Source organism: Cupressus sempervirens, chromosome 3 (genome assembly GCF_028749045.1).
Source record: "Cupressus sempervirens isolate cs-2001-9-10 chromosome 3, ASM2874904v1, whole genome shotgun sequence".
NCBI lineage: Eukaryota > Viridiplantae > Streptophyta > Pinopsida > Cupressales > Cupressaceae > Cupressus > Cupressus sempervirens.
In genome coordinates this window covers 751,741,558-751,759,789 of record NC_143120.1, presented here as the reverse complement: position 1 = coordinate 751,759,789, position 18,232 = coordinate 751,741,558, and the positions used below count along the sequence as shown (strand labels likewise).

Sequence of the window (18,232 nt, the reverse complement as noted above, 5' to 3'; positions counted from 1 at the left end):
AGGTTGTAATTATGAATGTTTGTGACTCTTCAAATAGGTTATAATTATGAATTTTTGTGACTTTTCAAAAGGATTATAATTATGAAGTTTTGTGACTTTTTAAAAAATTATTAGTGTGAAAAGTTTTTACTCTTTGAGAAGGACATAGATGACAAATAAAACTAGATAGAAAGTAGAAAGATAAAAAAAAACATATTAAGAAACAATCAAATCATCTAAAGAAACAAACAGTCAAACACAAGTAAAGTATATGTGCTTTTTGGAGCCAACAACAGGAATGTGTATGAAGTAAGAATAAAGGTTAGGAAGGTATGGATAAATATTTTTATTTCTTTATATTAATTCATTTTCAGAATTTTTGTTAGAGATAATTTGTACATATACATATGTATATATGTATATGTAAATGTAGATTTCTAAATGGATCATACATATCCTTAATCTTTATGATTAATGGTTAAGATCAAGAAAGTCCCTTTTGAGGGAAGCGAATAATCTTAATATGACATCACCTCCTTAATGTCGATATGTGATGTTAGTCTCCATATGATTGACATGAGTGAGGATGATACAATTTTAATCACCATAATATTTTGTTGATGATAGCATATGCATATGCAATACGGGTTGTGGACAAAACTTGCCTCTTCCAAGAAGAATTTTTGAAGGAGCACTCTAGACAAGATGAAGAAGTAACTGAGGATGGTACTAGAATTGATAATATGTCATTCATGACTCAGAGATCCTCATGACGGTTAGGAATCTTGATTTTGAGATGTCTTTAAGGTTGGGATTATGATAGAGAGTAGAATAGTACATTTGCACTTATTATTGTTCAATTTTGACATTTATTGTATAGGTATTACTTATCCCTTGAGCTAACCCTAATATTAGGGACATTCCAAATGCTTTCACGTTTCCATCTTATGTGGCTGATAAGTTTTATCTTTATGTGGCATGTCATAATATTAATATACTTTTCATACTTTGACGGACTTCTAGGTTCTCACCCTAGCCTATTTAACCAACAATTCTTCTCTATAAATCATCCCAGTTAATTCAATGGAGTGAATTTGATTAATTCATCTAGTCTTTCACAATTCTTGATGAGAATACAATTTATTCTTGTCATATTATTGCTATCTTTCTATCATGTTTTTCATCAGGCCTCTAGGTCATGGGTAGCTACCTTCATAGTTGTATCCTACATTCTATTCTATAATCACTGTATAAGATTTTATAGAACGTTAATAAAATAGTTGTGGCATTTTTCTTCAGATCATTAACACATATGGAACAATTTATCAATCTTATCATGCACGAATGTCATAATAAAGATCCATGAAGAGGATACTAGATCATATGAAATAAGGTCCTAATAGAAGTTTCTAAAAGCATTAATAGAGTATGTATCATTTGGTGAATGACCATAGATATTTTCAATTAAAATCCTTGTTTCTCTTCCCATTCATGAAAAATGTAATAACACAATATTAGTTTCAATCTTGGAGAATTTAAACTCCTACAAAATCAGTCATTAATTTAGAGGTTGATCCCAAATTTCATTTTCTACAACTTGAGAGTTCATCCTATGGTCATTCAATAGATGAGTTTTCAGTAGGGGTGAATATTCAAACAATAACATCACCTTTTAACATATGGGTATGTGCACAAAGATGGGGGACCAAAAAGTTGCCACTTTTTGGTTTTCCCCAATCTAAGGCATAGTGCATACGCACTATTTTGTGTATATACTATAGTATATACACATTATGCTTTGTATTTCTTGAACCATAGGCTCGAACAAGGTAAAACATAGCGCATACATGCTATAGCGCATACAAACTATAGTGTGTACGCACTATTGAAAAATAGAAAATAAGTACCAACTTTTCAAATTTAAATAGCGCATACACACTATAGTGCGAACAAATTATTTAAAAATAGAAACAGCGTGCCAATGTTTCAAATTTAAATAATGTGTACATGCTATAGTTCATATGCACTATGGTCTTCATTAAAGATTGTTAATCCTAAGGGTTGGATTTGCCTTGGATATCCAACCCAAAAGGCTTGGACATCTAAAATAGGTATTAGACATGATTTCCAACAAGTATACACAAACAAATGTAGGTTTGGTTATGTTGCATCCATTAGGTTTTCTCATGGTTATATAACGAGAGAATCGGGTAACACAATATTATTTATCTCCTTGTTAGCTATCTAACCATTTTTTTTTTTTGAACTTGGATTATTGTTAAGACTTTCAACACTAATTTGTTTGCAATGTATGTCCATTTTTTTGTCAAAAACCAACTTGTAGTATTTTGGGGATAGATTCTCACTCTTTCATCATTTCTTGTAACAAGTTATATTTTTAGAAACAAGACTCCATTCTACACACTTTTTAAAAAAAGTTTTTATTTTCAATTAGTCTTCAATGATTTCTAGGGGTGCGACAACAAAAATTCATATTTTTAAGATGACTCAACTTTAAAAATTCATAATAAATCAAATATAGAGTAAAAATTTACCAAAAACAACTGGGATAAACTACGTAGTGTTTGCTATCTCCTTACTAGAGTGATTAAAAGAATTCAATTTTTTTCTAAAATTTTAGGTGAAGCACACTTGACACTATGTTATAAATTTACTCAAAAAACAAGACCATTTTGTGTGCTCCCCCTTTTTAAGGGTCTTAAACTCCACCATTTAACAAAAATAGTAGTAGTTTAGAAACTAGATTCAGAGGGCTACAACTTTTGTTTTTGTCATATCTTTAAATATTGAGTCCAACTATCTTCAATTTCTTGCCGAAGTTTAGATTTGTCCGATTTCAGAAAAAAGTGGCAACTTATACCCCCTTTTTGGTCCCCGGTCTTTGTGAACTTACCCGTATACACCTTCAATATTGGTACTTGTAAGAAAGGGATTAGTTGCATCAACACTTACAACAAAGAGGCATGTGAAAAAGATATTTGTACTAAAGGAAAATGTTAGTTCACATACATGCTCTCACCTTAGAAAGAAAATGGGTGACTAAGTAGAGTATGTTGTGGCATATGTTCATGGACCACATTATTGAGAATAATGAAAGGACTTTGAAATACACAATTCTCGTACAGGCAACAATTAGTTTTTTTAAACACCAAATCTTCAAGGAAAATAAGATTGATGTTCAATTTTATTTTCTTTCATAAGTCTTCTAAGACGTCAAATCTTATATATGTATTGATGTTTTTGATAGTGTAGATGTGTCTTTATACATTAATTATGTTCCTTTATTTTGTTTTATTTTTTACTTAGGTATATATTTTCATGCATAGTTATGTGGCCTTTTGATAACTCAAAGAGTTCATCTCTCATCTGAAAAAGAAAAGAAAAATAGAAAGTTAAAGGTGTTAAGAATAGGCAACTTTCAAGAATATCATTCAATGAATTATGATAAGTTTTATAAAGCGAATGTATGATATGGCATAAGATGCCATTTACTCCTTTTCAAAACAAAGTTGTAGAAAATATGCATAGTTCTGTTTATGGAGCTAGTAAGGTACATGGTCAGTGCTAATAGTTTGGTAAACCACAACAAGGAAAGATACATCATTTCATGTCGCTGAGTAATACGTCATTTTTATGAACATTTATAATTAAAATACTTTTTGAATTTTAGGTAGGAAATAAACCCTCACTTTAGCATCTTCAAGTATTTATTCTTGATACATATGCTCATACCTTGAAGAATATAAGATGTTAAAGCTTGATTATTAAACCATATCTTCATCAAGTATAGTGATAATGTGAGAGGGTACAAGTTACAGTGAGATCATATGACTGGGAAGCTATTATATATTCACAAGGTTATCTTCGACGAGTGCATGACCTTTTCTTCATGGTTCAACAATTAGATGGGTGTGTGAAGTCAATGATGTGGTTACAACCAAAAATTGAGATACTTGCACTTAAGATTGATGAAAGGTTAGTGAATGACCTAACAAAGATCATAGTATAGAGAGCTCAAAGAGTTGAAAAGAAGAACCTCCACATCAACACTTGACAATATTTACGCAACAAATGAAAAATAAAGAAAGAGACATAATTTTATGAACTTTATATATATATATTCCCCTAAATTACTAACACTTGTTAGCCTCAAACTATGACTCAGGTTATGGAGATGGATTATAAATAGCCTTATAATAAAATTCAGGTTGTGGTCTTTTGTTGGACATTAGTAAAATTATCTTATCTTATCCTATAAGTTGTTCATGAATGATAAAATGGATTCTTTAAAGAAGAATTTTGCTTGGGATTTGGTTATTTTTCCAAAGGATTTGAAGCCTATTAGTTAAAAATAATTTTTCAAGAAGACCGATTTGATGGAGTTCAAATGCACAAGGCTAGATTGGTTGGTGAAGGGTTATTCTCAAATTGAGGATATTGATTATGATAGATTAAAATCAATTTCCAAGATAACTTTAGTTTGAACCATATTTTTATTTCCAACAAGATTTAATATCGAGGTTTGTAAAAATAAACATGACAATAGATTCATTACAGGTTGACACAGAGGCTGAAATTCATATGGCACAATTTGAGAATGATGTTGGTAAAGGTAAAGATTCATGGGTTCACAATTTAAAACAAATCTTTATATGGTCTCAAATAAACTACAAAAATGTGGTGATGGAAGTTTTTTTTTAATATTTTGAGTTCCTCCACGTCTACTTACTAGTTATTAGTTGAGCAATGTGCATATCCACTAACAAATTTATAGAGGATGCATCTCACACTCCTTGTGCTAGTGAAAATGAGAGTCTAAATATGTGTTACGATCTATATGACTAGGAAAAACCCAAGCAGTTGGGAAATGCCATTATTTGGATTATCCTTGTATAAATCATTGAGCACAGATGAAGAGAGTCATGGGGTACTTGGCTCCTTATTCTAGTGATTTTTTATGTTGATGACCCTTTTTTTTTGCACAAAAATTCTGGTTCATCCATGGCTGCTTAGAGTTTCTACAGTTTTGACTAGGGTTCTAACCCTCATGTTCAAGTTGAATCATTTTTATTGTAGATTCCTTGTGGGTTTTCCAAGATCTCAACTAGGATGTCAAAAACATTTGAGCACCTCAATTTTCGTTCCTTAAAAATTTTGTACCAATTGGAATAAAATTTATATTTTAGATTCTTTCTAGGTCTTTCAAAATCTCTTCTAGGTCTTCATAAGATTTCTTGGGTCTTCCAACAATTTTGTCTTGAAATTCGTGCTTGCTAGGTTTTGATCTTTTTTTCCTTAAAAAATGTATCTATTAATTTGTAATCTACGATATTCATGTGAGATTTTGTTTTCTCAATTTATCAATTTTTTCCTCAAAAATCATTCTTTGGGTTCTATAATATGCAAAGTTGCATGGGATATAAGGACTTCTACCATTTTTTTCAAAAAAAAATGATGCTTTATAAAACTTTGGTTTTTGAGTTTTTTTAATTTTTATGACAAAAACCATGGCTTCTTGCATTTTCTTATGAGTCATAGTAGTCTTCTGCAAAAGTTCTTGGTCTCAACATTTTATGTATCTAGGGAAGGTCTCAACCATTACAAAATGTTCTGACATCCTTGCAGTGACCATTAATAGAGTCTTTTAGGATAATATCTTCCAAAATAGAATGTTTCTTTAATGGTCATCTAGTCGTCTTTTGTTTATATAGGAAAGTTTCATGTTCTGTCATTTGTCAATTTATGTTTCTTTTTTGAAACATCTTGTTTGTGCATTCTATAAGAACGTTTCCATTTTTTGTTAATAAATATCCCATTATTTTGTCATCTAGTGTGTGTAATACTTAACCTATGAGGTTCACAACTCTATGAAGCTCAACTAGATTATGAATATTATTACTCATCATTTAGAGACTATACCTGTTATCAACAATGTTGTTTATGGTTGTCATTCTTTTGATGTCTCTAACCATAATTGTGGTGCATCTTCAATTCATCAACTTCGTTGCTAATGTTTTGAAGTAATCTACTAGGGTGTAGAGTTTGGTTGATGTGAAAATGGTTAGCATGTAACCATTTTCACTCTTCAAGTGCAATAAAATAAGGAATATGACTACGGATGAGAAGCTAACATGAATTGTCATAGTTCCAAAAGAAGGCAATAAAAAATGGAATGTTGTCAATTAAAAATATAATATATAGTATCCTATGGGAAGACCTAGTAACTCTTAACTTCGAGCCACGATGATTTTTTTAGTTTTGTATTCTTTCCATTGACCTTTAATCATTTACTTGTCCTTTATTGAACAATATTTTGGGTGTTAATGTTTTGTTTTTAACCTTAAGAAAATAAAATCCTAGATTTGGTCCTTTCTTTGGATATTAATCTTAAATGTTATATTTTTAATATTTTGTGTTAAAGATTTAAGGGTTCTTTTAAACTAAGCATATTAAAAGACATTCTATTTGACTAAATTAATGTTATACATTTTGAATTGAATATATCTCAATTTAACTTAGATTTATAAAAAAAACTTAGACACATTAATACGATTCTTGAAAAAGGTCACATAGAATTGATCATAGAAGTAAATACAAGAAATAGTAAATTCCTTTAAACCTCAGCTTCCACAAGTTTGATCAAATATTTCATTTTAATTACTTTTACTGAAACAAGTCAAGAATTCATTTAGCAATCAAGATCTTAACTTTTTACAATATAAATCATCCTTAAAACATATTGAAATGTAAAATAGACATATCATTAAAAACCAAGAATTGAACCCACAAATTGAATTAGCTTATGTCACAGCCAAGATTAAATAACTAACTGCAGAGAAATGAAGGATGATAAAAAATAACTTGAAACATTGCTATCTAATGACTGCACCCTTTCTCTATAGTGGTGATCTAGATCCTTCAAAATAATATGCACTTTCTTGTAGAAGGTTTAACTTGTATGTTTACTTGTCTTCGAAATGAACAAACATGTAGCTAATGGTAGACAAGCTGTGAAATTAAAAGGATCTATGTTTCCAAATTAAAATTTATATGCTTGTGTCCAGAAATAGCGAAATTGTTGACCCTTTTGTTACCTAAAAATTATATTTTAGGCATATTTATTTGTTATTGTAAAACATACTTTTTGGCATGCGAATATTAAAATAGAGTTGATAAGTCTAGTGTTTCTAATTGTAAATATTTCAATTAATAATTTTAAGGATATCCTAAAAAGAGCTTCCTCTCAATTTAATCTGTGAAATTGAGGACTCCTGTTATGATCTCTTTTTGCACTAACATTTCATATTCTGCATTGCGATCTATTATCAGATACAAAATTCTTCTACAGAATTATTAGCATAAGCATATTCAATTATTTCGATGGATTCAAAAAATATTGCATCTATTAAACTCTAATCCGTGCACATAAAAGATTGAGCATAATACAATAGGTACAGAAGCAGGGGCTATATGAGTTTAGCATTTACCATGATGTCTATTGCATTTCAGGATCCTAAAATTCAATTGGCTGCTTCTAATTGCTCAAAAATTGATCATGGTGTCAAATATCAACTAAAGCACTCAAGCATTGAAGAAGAATCCAAAGATTTGAATTTTGAGCGATCACAAATCACGGAAGTGAATCAAATACAGAATTGTGATTTCCCTACCAATTATAATCAACTCTCTGGCAAGCTTATGGACCACATTTACTCTGTATGTATGTTGCCTAAAGAGGAGAGAGCCATGAAAGACATAATTTCTAATTGCAAGAGACAATTAGATGAAGGTGGAATGCTACTTGAAGATGATAACACTGTAGTTCCAAGTTCAACATCCACAATGGCAACTTCTGCTACCGATATTCCCCAATCACGTGTGATGAGTGTCACAAAGAGTTTGCCGAACGATTTACCTACTTCTAACAATGAGGAGTTCAATATTTGGGGTGACGACGAATGCAGGCATCACAAGATATACAGCACTCAAAGTACCAGAATGCATGTCGAAGAAACATCCAAAAGAGAAGATCCAAATTTATTAAGCTTGTCGGACAAGAGTCCTGTAAACAAAAAGCTTACATTTTTTAATCCGGGAAAAGCAGAGGAAGCTCAGAAATCAAATGGCATCTACGACAAATTGGAATGCAGTGTCCTGCACTCCTTCAAGGAAGACTCCCCTCTGATAGAGACAGAGCATTATGATCAGCATGCTGAACCTGCTATATCCGAGTATAAATTTGCTGCTAAGACGGATGGAATGAATGTCCAGGTAGAAGATACAAAAACTAATTTGGCTGATAGTTTGGACAGGGAAAAAGAAAGCTGGATGAACAATGTCAGAGTTATTCAGGATAGCAGAAAGATAAAAGAAGAGGGTCACTCTGGAAATATTCAATTGGATCTCAACAAAAAAGTATGTGTCATTCCAAGAGATTCTAAAGGACGTTTTCTTAGTTCTCACATTATGGATGGGGACAAAGATGATAGTCTTTATACCCAATGGAATCATGCACCGAGGTATAAATCTACAAAGTCACCCAGGAGTTTGCCTAACTCTTCTGTAAAGAAGAAGAAATCTTACAATGTGGAAGCTCACCTATCTGAAATTGAAAATGCAAGGGACCATGCAAATTTAAGCCTCTATGAAAATTGTTCTGATAATGGTTACATAGGTTCGCCCCTGGATTCGGAAGAGGAGCTTGTCAAGCCAATTTCCTATACTGGACAACTATTCAATCAATTATACAAGGCTCCAAAATATACAGTTTCTAATGAGCCATTAGTCTCACAAGGTACACATCGAGATTTCAATTTTGTGGAAAGAAGTAAAACATGTCATAATGCTACCTTAGTTAACCAGCCTCTTCAAGCATGGAGTTCTAAATATCTACCACAGGAGGACTACTCCATTCAGTTTAAACAACCTGACTATCAGCAAGAGTACTCACTATCTAATAATAATCAGTCAAATTCTGACAAGGGGCTTTCAGAACACTCTTCTCTGCCTGACAAGAACCGAACAGATAAAATGTTGTGCAGAAGCCCAAGTTTTGGAATTCCCACTTCATCTATTGCATCGCTGGATGCATTCTCAATGTTTTCTATACAATCAAATGTGCCGTCTGAATACCAGGGAGATCAGAATGAGAAAGCTTCACTGTTGGAGAACATTCATCCTCAGGTAGATATCTCAAAGAGGAAACAATCTACTGCCCAACCAGTCATGAGATTAATGGGGCAAAGTTTCACAATTGGAGGTGAAAATGAGTTCAAGGGTTCCTCTAAGCATCCTGAGCAGTGCAATACCAAAGACACTGTTAGCAGAAGCCCCATTGGAGCCCCAACATATGTGCCTTCTACCATCCAGAGGATGACTGGTTATAGTGGCTGCACAGCATGTAATACACGTCAATTAGATCTTCCAGGTCTTGGAGGAAATACTTTGTGCCCACATTGTAAAGTTAAAGCAAATACATCAAAAAGTATTCAGCATAACTTCAAAGTAGCACAAAGTATGGGTTCTATGGAATGTATTGCATGCAATCAAGATAGAACATTGGATAACTATGTTCCCAAACCGGGAGAAAGAAATTTCTCGCCAAACTATGTTCATGGACATTCTTCAAAGCAACAAAGTGATTCTGATAAAGCTTGGATATCCAATCCTCTATTCTCAGCCCCAAAAGCTAATATGCTAATTTCTCCTGTCAAGGCCTTGTGCAACAAGCCAGACCTAAATAAGGGACGGAAAATGAAATATAAAGATTCTCACGTAAGTAAATGGGATTGCGCTGTACAGAAACAGACTTGCAGACAGCTGTTGGAATCATGTTTAGAGAAGTGCACATTACAAAAACAAGAGTCCAATGATAGCTCATACACCAGTACTTCATGTCCCCCTCAAATTTATTCTGATGTATGCAAACCATTATCCCGTCCCATTGGCAGCTCTGGTAACTTTTCTGTCCCTCCACATTCTTTTACCGGTGCCATTGCTCATTCAACATATTTTCCATTGAAAAAGAAATATCACTCCCAAACACCTTCCTCCTATTCATATATTGTCGATTCTCCAACCTTGGTAACGCCAGAAAAATACATCTATTCATCATTGACTTCAGATAAAACTGGTGAACAGACCTTGAAATTTCCCAGGACTACAACCATAGAAACAAATGACTCTATCCATCAGAAAATGGGAGTAACAGATGTTTATGTTGACAGAAAGAGCCGAGGCAATTCAAAACCAGGAGAATTTGTCAAAGAGACAAAAGAATTGCTTGGAAAATGCATCTCTGAAAAGCGTGAAGACTGTTGGACAGCCCTAATGGAGAAGTCTCATACATTCTCAAGAACAGAGGGCATGCACAAACGAAAGAGAGTGATTCGTCAGGAAATATATCCTTCCAATATAGCTTCTAAGAATCTCTTGAGATCAGAAAAAATTAAAAATAACAAGTTAGCCTTCAGGCACAGTGAAATACTAGGAACGAATAATAGCAGGATTGAACCATCAAGCGATGGAGGAAACTCATCGAGCAAGTTGGAGAATGAATCAGGGTTGAATGTAACTTCTCATGCCAGGTTTTCACAAAAATGTCTGGAGAAGGAAAGTGAATTATTCATGAAACAGAAACCTGATAGCAAGTGTAGAGAGGCAAAAGCATCAACAGGGTCGTCACTCAAATTTACAGAACCAAAGAAATTAATTGGAGGGATGAAGCACACACTGAAACCCTTTTCTATAAATGGAAATGGAACGCAATTCTTGCCTTATATGCATTTTACTCTGCCATTTGCTGAAACAAGTGGGGAGGAAAGAAACGAAAATTGGAAAATGTAACTTCAAGTAAATATACTAACGAATAACCTAAGTCACCTGGTATAAGTATTGACAATGGCATTCAACACCAGTATTTACCACTGGTAGTATCAATAATCAACTGGTGAATTTATATTAGCCCATACCGTAATTCATAGACAGAGGATGCCTGTAATTTAATATTCTCTTACATTTTTGCTTTATGAATGTTTATTAAAATTTTTTGATGAATACAGCATGTTCATTTATACTTTAAAGATACATTATTAAAAAAGGTTAGAGGATGTAAAATGAATCTTCAAGAATCACTCGGGCAGTTTCCAGCATGAACAGTGATGTGGGCTGAGCTCAAAATCAAAATCAAAACAAACCAGCCGCTAGACAGCTAAAACAATGTAAGTATGAAATAGAATAAATTTAGTTTTAGCTGTGCAAATTTTAGAAAGTTATGATGAAATAGAGTAAATTTAACTACACTAATGTACCGTGGATTGGATTCCTTTTGATATAATCGGTTTTTCACTTCAGTTTACCATGATTATATGCCATACTGATTATTGAATTTTGTACCACGGAGCCCTCTCAGTCTTCTTCAATGAATTTTTTGACACAATGCAAATTGTATCTCCAGTTTGGTTATCTTCCTGTTCTTGAAAATTAAGGAGTTCTAATTCATGCATATTAGTTTGTTGTAACTTGCAAAAATGTGCCACATTTTTAATTACAACTATTCTACGTTATATGTATGTTAATGCAAAAGATGTGTGATTAAAATCTCAGCAATCTCTTACTTTTTCAAGAAACTTTAAAAATCAGCAATCCAAGTAAAGCTCATCGTCCATAATTAACTTTGGCAAAACAATTGCATTCAAGCTCCCAACTTATCAGAACATTCAAAGAAATTTGTTGACGTACTTATAATGTTGGTTTAGTTCCTACAACTAGAACTTGAAATGGATTTTAGTATCAGCCAGAGGCAGAGAAGATGTACGATGAGCTGGAGGTATTTCAGAGCAGGAAATCATACCAAAAAATGCCACGAGCCATCTTCCAACTTTCTGCTAATCTTTTCTGCTCGCTAAATGGTGTCCGTCGCAGGGCAAAATTGCCAACAATGTCACTCTGCAATTCTTTTAATTCCTGCCCAAGGTCATTGAAACAAGATGCACTCAAATCAATAGCGCGTGGTAAATAATTCACACACTGTATGCATATCCGAAACTGACGGCAATGCTATATAAACCACTTTTCAACTTTTCAACAAGGCATTTCATCAAACATGTCGCATACCCTAGTAACGGTTCCATCTTTAATAGTCCCATGTCTCAGAGCTGCTAAATTAAAAATCCCCAGCAAAAGCCTCTCAAGCAATAGTTTTACGGGGATACTGAATTTACGTATCCTAATCCAACGCTCTTACTGCTGGGCACAGGGTTCCATATGTATAAAACAATGTGAATACGATAAAAACAAATTCCCGTGAAACCCTGACTTTTGAAAAGCTGGAACACCTCATCAAGAGCATAGTTTCTTCATCACCCCATTTCATTAAACGTTCCCGATTTTTTCACATAAATTATATTTGTCGCCCTTAACTAATATCACCCCATAATCTCAGAAACGCCATACTTACCTGGTTTACCGTTTCACTGTGCCGCCAAGATAACGTCAATTACCGATGGAATCGACGTTTCGTTAATAGAACGTAAAAAACGTTGACCTAGAAACAAATACCATAAAATCATTGAAAATTTAATGGGGAGAGATCACACGACTTCAATGTGTATAAGAAGGTTTAAAGTGAAATTCTAAGAATTTTAGCTATTGTAACTATTTTATTGTTATATAAGGTTAGTTTTGTTAATTATTTTCAAATGTAGAAATTTGAGCAGAAATTTATTTCATTGAAGTAATAGTAATTGAAAATAGTAAGTTGAGTTAATGGGCTTTTGGTCTATTGGTGAAGTTGAATGGCTCAAAAAGAGCCCACCAAAGATCTAGTTTTGTTGAGTGCAAGGCTCCGACACCATAAGGAATAAGGTCAAGATCGTCTCCAGGTGATTTTGACGACATGTATGCCCCTCAGTCCTTGGCTCTAAGCTGAAAAGGTTTCAGGCACGAGTGGGCCCGTATCGAGTTCTTAAATCGCTTTATTGGTGGCCTTCATTGGTTGGTCGCTCGTAGGCTCTGTGCCTCGTTGGGCTGCTTCATAGGTTTGAACCCTCCATTAAAAAAATTTACTAAATTAAGAAACATTTTGACGAAAGAACACAGAGGTCCAAGGTGCATTATTAGGGTTTTGTTTGCTTGCTTCAGTGTAATGTTTGCATCATGCATTTTTCCTTGTTATGTTCCATTTATTGTAGTATTTTAAGCTTTTGTATGGCTCTTGCAAGCTTTGACCCAACAATTAATGTGATGTTGGTGTTTGGCAATTTGGGCAATTGTGGCACCATTCAACAACCAACATCGCAAGTTTGTATTGAAGGTTTTTTATGAAGTACACCTTCAGCTACTCCCAATTTTGTGTTCTCTATATTCAAGATTTTGATAATGCCAATTAATGTCTTAAAAAATATAGTTTAGTGCGATACTTGGTGGGGAAGGTTCTACATAACAGCATGCTTCATACCCAAGTTGGATAGCATAAAAAATGGGCCTTGGTATGTTTGGGCATCTTTGGTTGTTTTATCATCCTAACTATGAAAGTTTACTATTTCGATCAAAAAAAACTTAAAGGTCTAAAATTGATAGAATTCCTTAGTATGTTTGTGCCTCGTTGGCCATTCTAGCAAACCATTGCCCAAACCCTTAGCAAGGTGGTTTGCATAGAGCTTGGCCATTTTTTCAATGCTTGTCTACAACAAAGGGTTTGTGTAGAAGTTTATTTGTCTCATGACCAAGCAAAAGGATTATTCAAATCTAGATAGGAAGTCAATCCTATACCAAGAAAGTGCTCTATCTAAACCTACCTAATACTTGTTACCATTGTCAAACCTTTGACTATAAGATTGAGGATTTCCCACTACTCATCTTGAGGACAAGAAATCCTCCCAAGGAGACAACTCTTCTCTCATATGATATCTACCATTAATATAAGCTCTTGAAATATATGTTTTATTGTCTATGTGTGTTTGTCTTTTGTTAATTTTAGTTTAGCTATTAGTTTCTATTAATAAATGTAGAGTATTGGCTATTATAAATTTATGAAAATAGATTTTATTTCTATGAATTTATTGTGAAATTAATTTGTAGATAGGTTATGAGAAATTACCATTGCATTAGAGCTCTAGACTCTAAATAAAAAGAATTCTTTTTGTGAAGCAAATATAACGAAAGGACAAGCTTTAGCATGTATCTAAATTTTTGTTAACTAGTGTTCAATATGAGGACAAGCTTTCGCATGTATCTAACTTCTTATAGTGGATGGTTCGAATTACATTTGTTCTCAAGATTACATATATTTACTTGTATAGCAGTGACATTACATGTGAATGAGCCTATTGCTTTGGATTCACGGGAAGTAAAGGAGGCTAAGGCATAGAGAATCCTTCTTGATGGAGTAAGAGATCATTTAATTACTTATCTATAAGGGAAAGCCATTGCTAAGGAGATGTGGGATACACTGACAAGACATTATCAGAGTAAGTATTAAAGTCATTGATTAAATGTTTCTTAATGAAAAATTGCATAAAACTGGGATGTCTGAAGGTGAGAGTGTGAAACCTTATTTTTTCAAGCTAACACAAGTCATAGATGAGTTGGCTATTTTTGGAGAGATGATTAGGTGTGTATAGCATTGAATGGTTTTTATAAAGCACGAGAAATTTTTGTGAAGTGTGTTGTATGCAGAGATCAGCTACCTAATTTGGTAAGGCTTTTGGATCATATTTTCTAAGAGGAAATCTATGAAGGTTCTCATCAAGGAGACCAGACAAAGAAGGATCAATACAAAGAATATATTATTCTTCCAAGAAAAGGTAAGATGAAGTATAATAAAGGAAAAATAGAAGGTTCTTCTTCCAAGAGTACGAAGAAGAAATATCTAAGAAAGATAAAATATTCTCTCTTTCTCTAAGAATTGACTTTACTTAGTATAGTGCATTTGTTCATCATATGACATTATAAAGGAAAAATAGAAGGTCAAGAAAAGGTAAGATGAAGTATAATAAAGGAAAAATAGAAGGTTCTTCTTCCAAGAGTGGGAAGAAGAAATATCTAAGAAAGATAAAATATTCTCTTTTTCTCTAAGAATTGACTTTACTCAGTATAGTGCATTTGTTCATCATATGACATTATTTTCCTATAACAATTTTTTTCTTAATCATGACTCTCTCTTATACACAAGAGGTTCATGTCTTCAATCATTACCTCTTCTTTATTTGGAAAAACATGTCTATTATAAACAATTTACCTTACTATGTGTTTTACATTTGTCATCCTTTATCCAAGCATGCCTACTTCACCTATACACAAGGAGGTTGAATAGGTTCATTCTTGTTCTTCTTCCCCTCTTTTATCTTGAAGTTGTATCTTTGTTTAGGAAGTCTTGAAGGTATATGTCTTGCTAACAAGATCTCTTCCGTTCAAGGACCTCTTCTTATTTAAGTGATATATCCTTTTCATGAAAGTCAATGTTCTTAGATTGTAAGGGTTAATGACCATCACTATGAATATAGTACACATTGTTGCTTTATAGATATCTCCTTGTTATGTGAAGTTACTATCACTATTATCCTCTTTATCACATCTATTATATAAACATGATAAGGAGGGGGGGGGGGGGGGGATATATACACCCTCCTTTGTGTTATAGTTTTACAATTTTACCTTTTACAATATGTTGAATCACACACATAGATAACACATTTAAATTCAATATGCTAAATCCCATACATGATTAAACATTCAAATTCAATCTCCTAAATCCCATGCACATGTAACACATTCAAATTCAATATGTTAAACATCATACATGGATAACAAATTCAAATTCAACATACTAAGTCCCATACATGAGAAATGCATTTTTACTGGGCCACACCATGGTGATATGGGGATATTGATCTATGGGTGAAACTTTGATGGGTTGACTAGTGGATTAGGACCTTGTTAGACTATTCAGCGCTATCTTTTGCAAGCATCTCTTCCTGTGATTCATGGTAGGGTGGCCACCTTACCAGGTGAGGTAACCACTTATCTTTACCTCTCTAAGTTTTGCTTTCATGATATTAGGAATAGATCATGAAGTCATGATGTTTCTGATGTCACGTATCCTGTTCTTATGTCATCATTTATTCTCTTGTAATAGCCTTCCAAATATGACATTAGTGGGTGAGACATTGATGGTCGAGGTCTCTTTACTTGTTGATTTGGGTTTGTTTTAAAGTACTAATGCATTTAGTATCTTTGTCTTGCATTTTTGGCTTTGTTTATTTTGTATTTTCCTTTCCTAGTGCATGGGTGTGTGGAGTGAGGATCCTTTGTCTAGGGGACTCATTCCCTTTGACTAAGTGATGTTCTATCTAATTTTCATTTGTTGGAATCTTCCTTCTCTACTTTACTATGAGTGTGTAGAAATCCCACACTCTTGCTAAAGTGGGGTCTAAATGTATCATCCTAAATTGGAATTACTTTAATTTAGTGATGGTTTAGCACCTATTTATTGTAATTTCATGATAAATTTTTAGTTAGAATGCATTGGCATATCTCTTCTTATATCTCCTAGATAGAATTGGGGTAGGATCTAATGGATCATCCATACTATTTTATTCTATGATACAAAACTTGATGTCTAGAATTTATTCACATGGTGTTCTTCTTTTTCACCTCCAATAAAAAAAATAGTTTTTCACACTAAATCGAGCCTTTTTCCTAAAGTCTAAACTAAATCCCTCAAAATCTAAGCCTATCTTGGGACCCTACAAGAATCATGAAGCTTTGTGGGCCTTGGGAGTGGGGTGTAGTATGTCCCTATCCAAGGACTAGGATATAGTACATCCCTATCCTAGGATTGGGGCATAGTGCATCCCATTTCAAGAACTATTTTGGATCCCTTTATTTTCCATTGTGTCAGGGTTGATCTGAGGGATCATTTCTTTCCCTAGTTAGTCCTTGGAATTTATTTTATTTCTAACTCCTTTATGAGAACACTCAGTTTCTTTCTTTGGCATCATTCCATGCATATCAAGATTCCATATTCATCCATAATTAACTTGCTCATTCTTGTACTAGATCATTTGAGCACTCTACAAGAATTCTAGGTGTTTAGGAAAATTCTCCCTTGAATATCAAGGATTCAAGCATGCAAGCAATTGAAGGAGTTTATGCAAGATCTTTCATAGAATTTGCAACATTCAATATATCCCTTCATACATTCAAGATCCTTTATTACATCTTCTATATTCATCCCTCCAGAATCTACATTCATTCCTAAGGAAAATTTCAAGCACATTCATTCTTGAAGGTTCTAATCTGCTTTGATTTCCTTTCCTAGGGTTTGTGAAGTTGAGTAAAGGCTTTTATATAAAAATATTTGATTATATTCTAAATTCAAGAGCATATTCATAGATTTACATTGCTTCATGTTAGATCTACTTCTACTACTTTCTAGCATCTCTATCTCAATTTCAAGGTTATATCCTAAACCATAGGTTGACCAAGGAAAAGCCTCCTTCAATAAACAAAAACACTTTTTCTTGCAAGTTAAAGATCTCTGAAAGAATAACATAACACATATGTGGATACCCATTTATCCAAACTTCATTGATCCAAAATCAGTTTTGTGATGGGGCACATAAAATAAGAGACACATTTCTTCCCCATCTTAGACAGTTGACTTTGTCTTAAGTTTGACTCTGTCTTAAGTTGACTCTTTCTTGAAGCTGAATGATTTGTGGGTTTTTTAGATCTTATAGCTTCAAGTCTAGACTCCAAGTTCTAGCATTTCTTGACATCATCTGACAATGTATTTATAGGTTTATATTTTTTTAGGTGATTTTTTCCCCCTTTCTATTTCCATACATATTTCCATTCCTTTAGGGTCAGATTTATATTACAAATCTACCTACATAAAACCCTTTCTTTGTAAAGGTGAGGGAGAAGTAATTCCAAGTAAAACACCCCTTTGGCATAGGTTGTTGACACTTTACTTTTTGTTGATCGAGCCTACATTAGGAGGTGAATCTTGGTTTTCACCCTTCATCTCTTGCACAAGGTAGTGGATTCATTTCCCCCTATACATATATTGTGTTTATATTTCTTTAAACAACCCTTATTTATCTATTTGAACAAGGTGATAAAAAGATCAACATATCGTAAGCATTATTCTATTTGTATGTACTTTATTCTATATGTTGTTACATCTTACATTGAACATGTGACACTATTTATAAATGTGTTTTATGTT

General features: G+C 33.3%; 1 protein-coding gene and 1 long non-coding RNA gene across 2 annotated transcripts in view; one reads left to right on the top strand and one right to left on the bottom strand.

Annotated features, from left to right (window-relative positions):
- The window catches only part of LOC149569006 (uncharacterized), an 82,902-nt gene extending 71,847 nt beyond the window's left edge, over window positions 1–11,055 (top strand). Inside the window, exon 4 of the mRNA XM_089821813.1 lies at window positions 7,510–11,055. Coding sequence (XP_089677939.1) covers window positions 7,510–10,845 — 3,336 coding nt within the window. The 3' untranslated portion in view covers window positions 10,846–11,055. The remainder of the gene's footprint in view (window positions 1–7,509) is intronic.
- A 610-nt stretch (window positions 11,056–11,665) lies between these two features.
- LOC149569005 (uncharacterized) lies at window positions 11,666–12,590 on the bottom strand. The gene is made up of 2 exons (XR_016361712.1): window positions 12,115–12,590; window positions 11,666–11,964 (listed from the first exon to the last, which is right to left on the bottom strand). It is a non-coding gene; the product is annotated as an uncharacterized LOC149569005 (long non-coding RNA).
- Window positions 12,591–18,232: the final 5,642 nt, after the last annotated feature.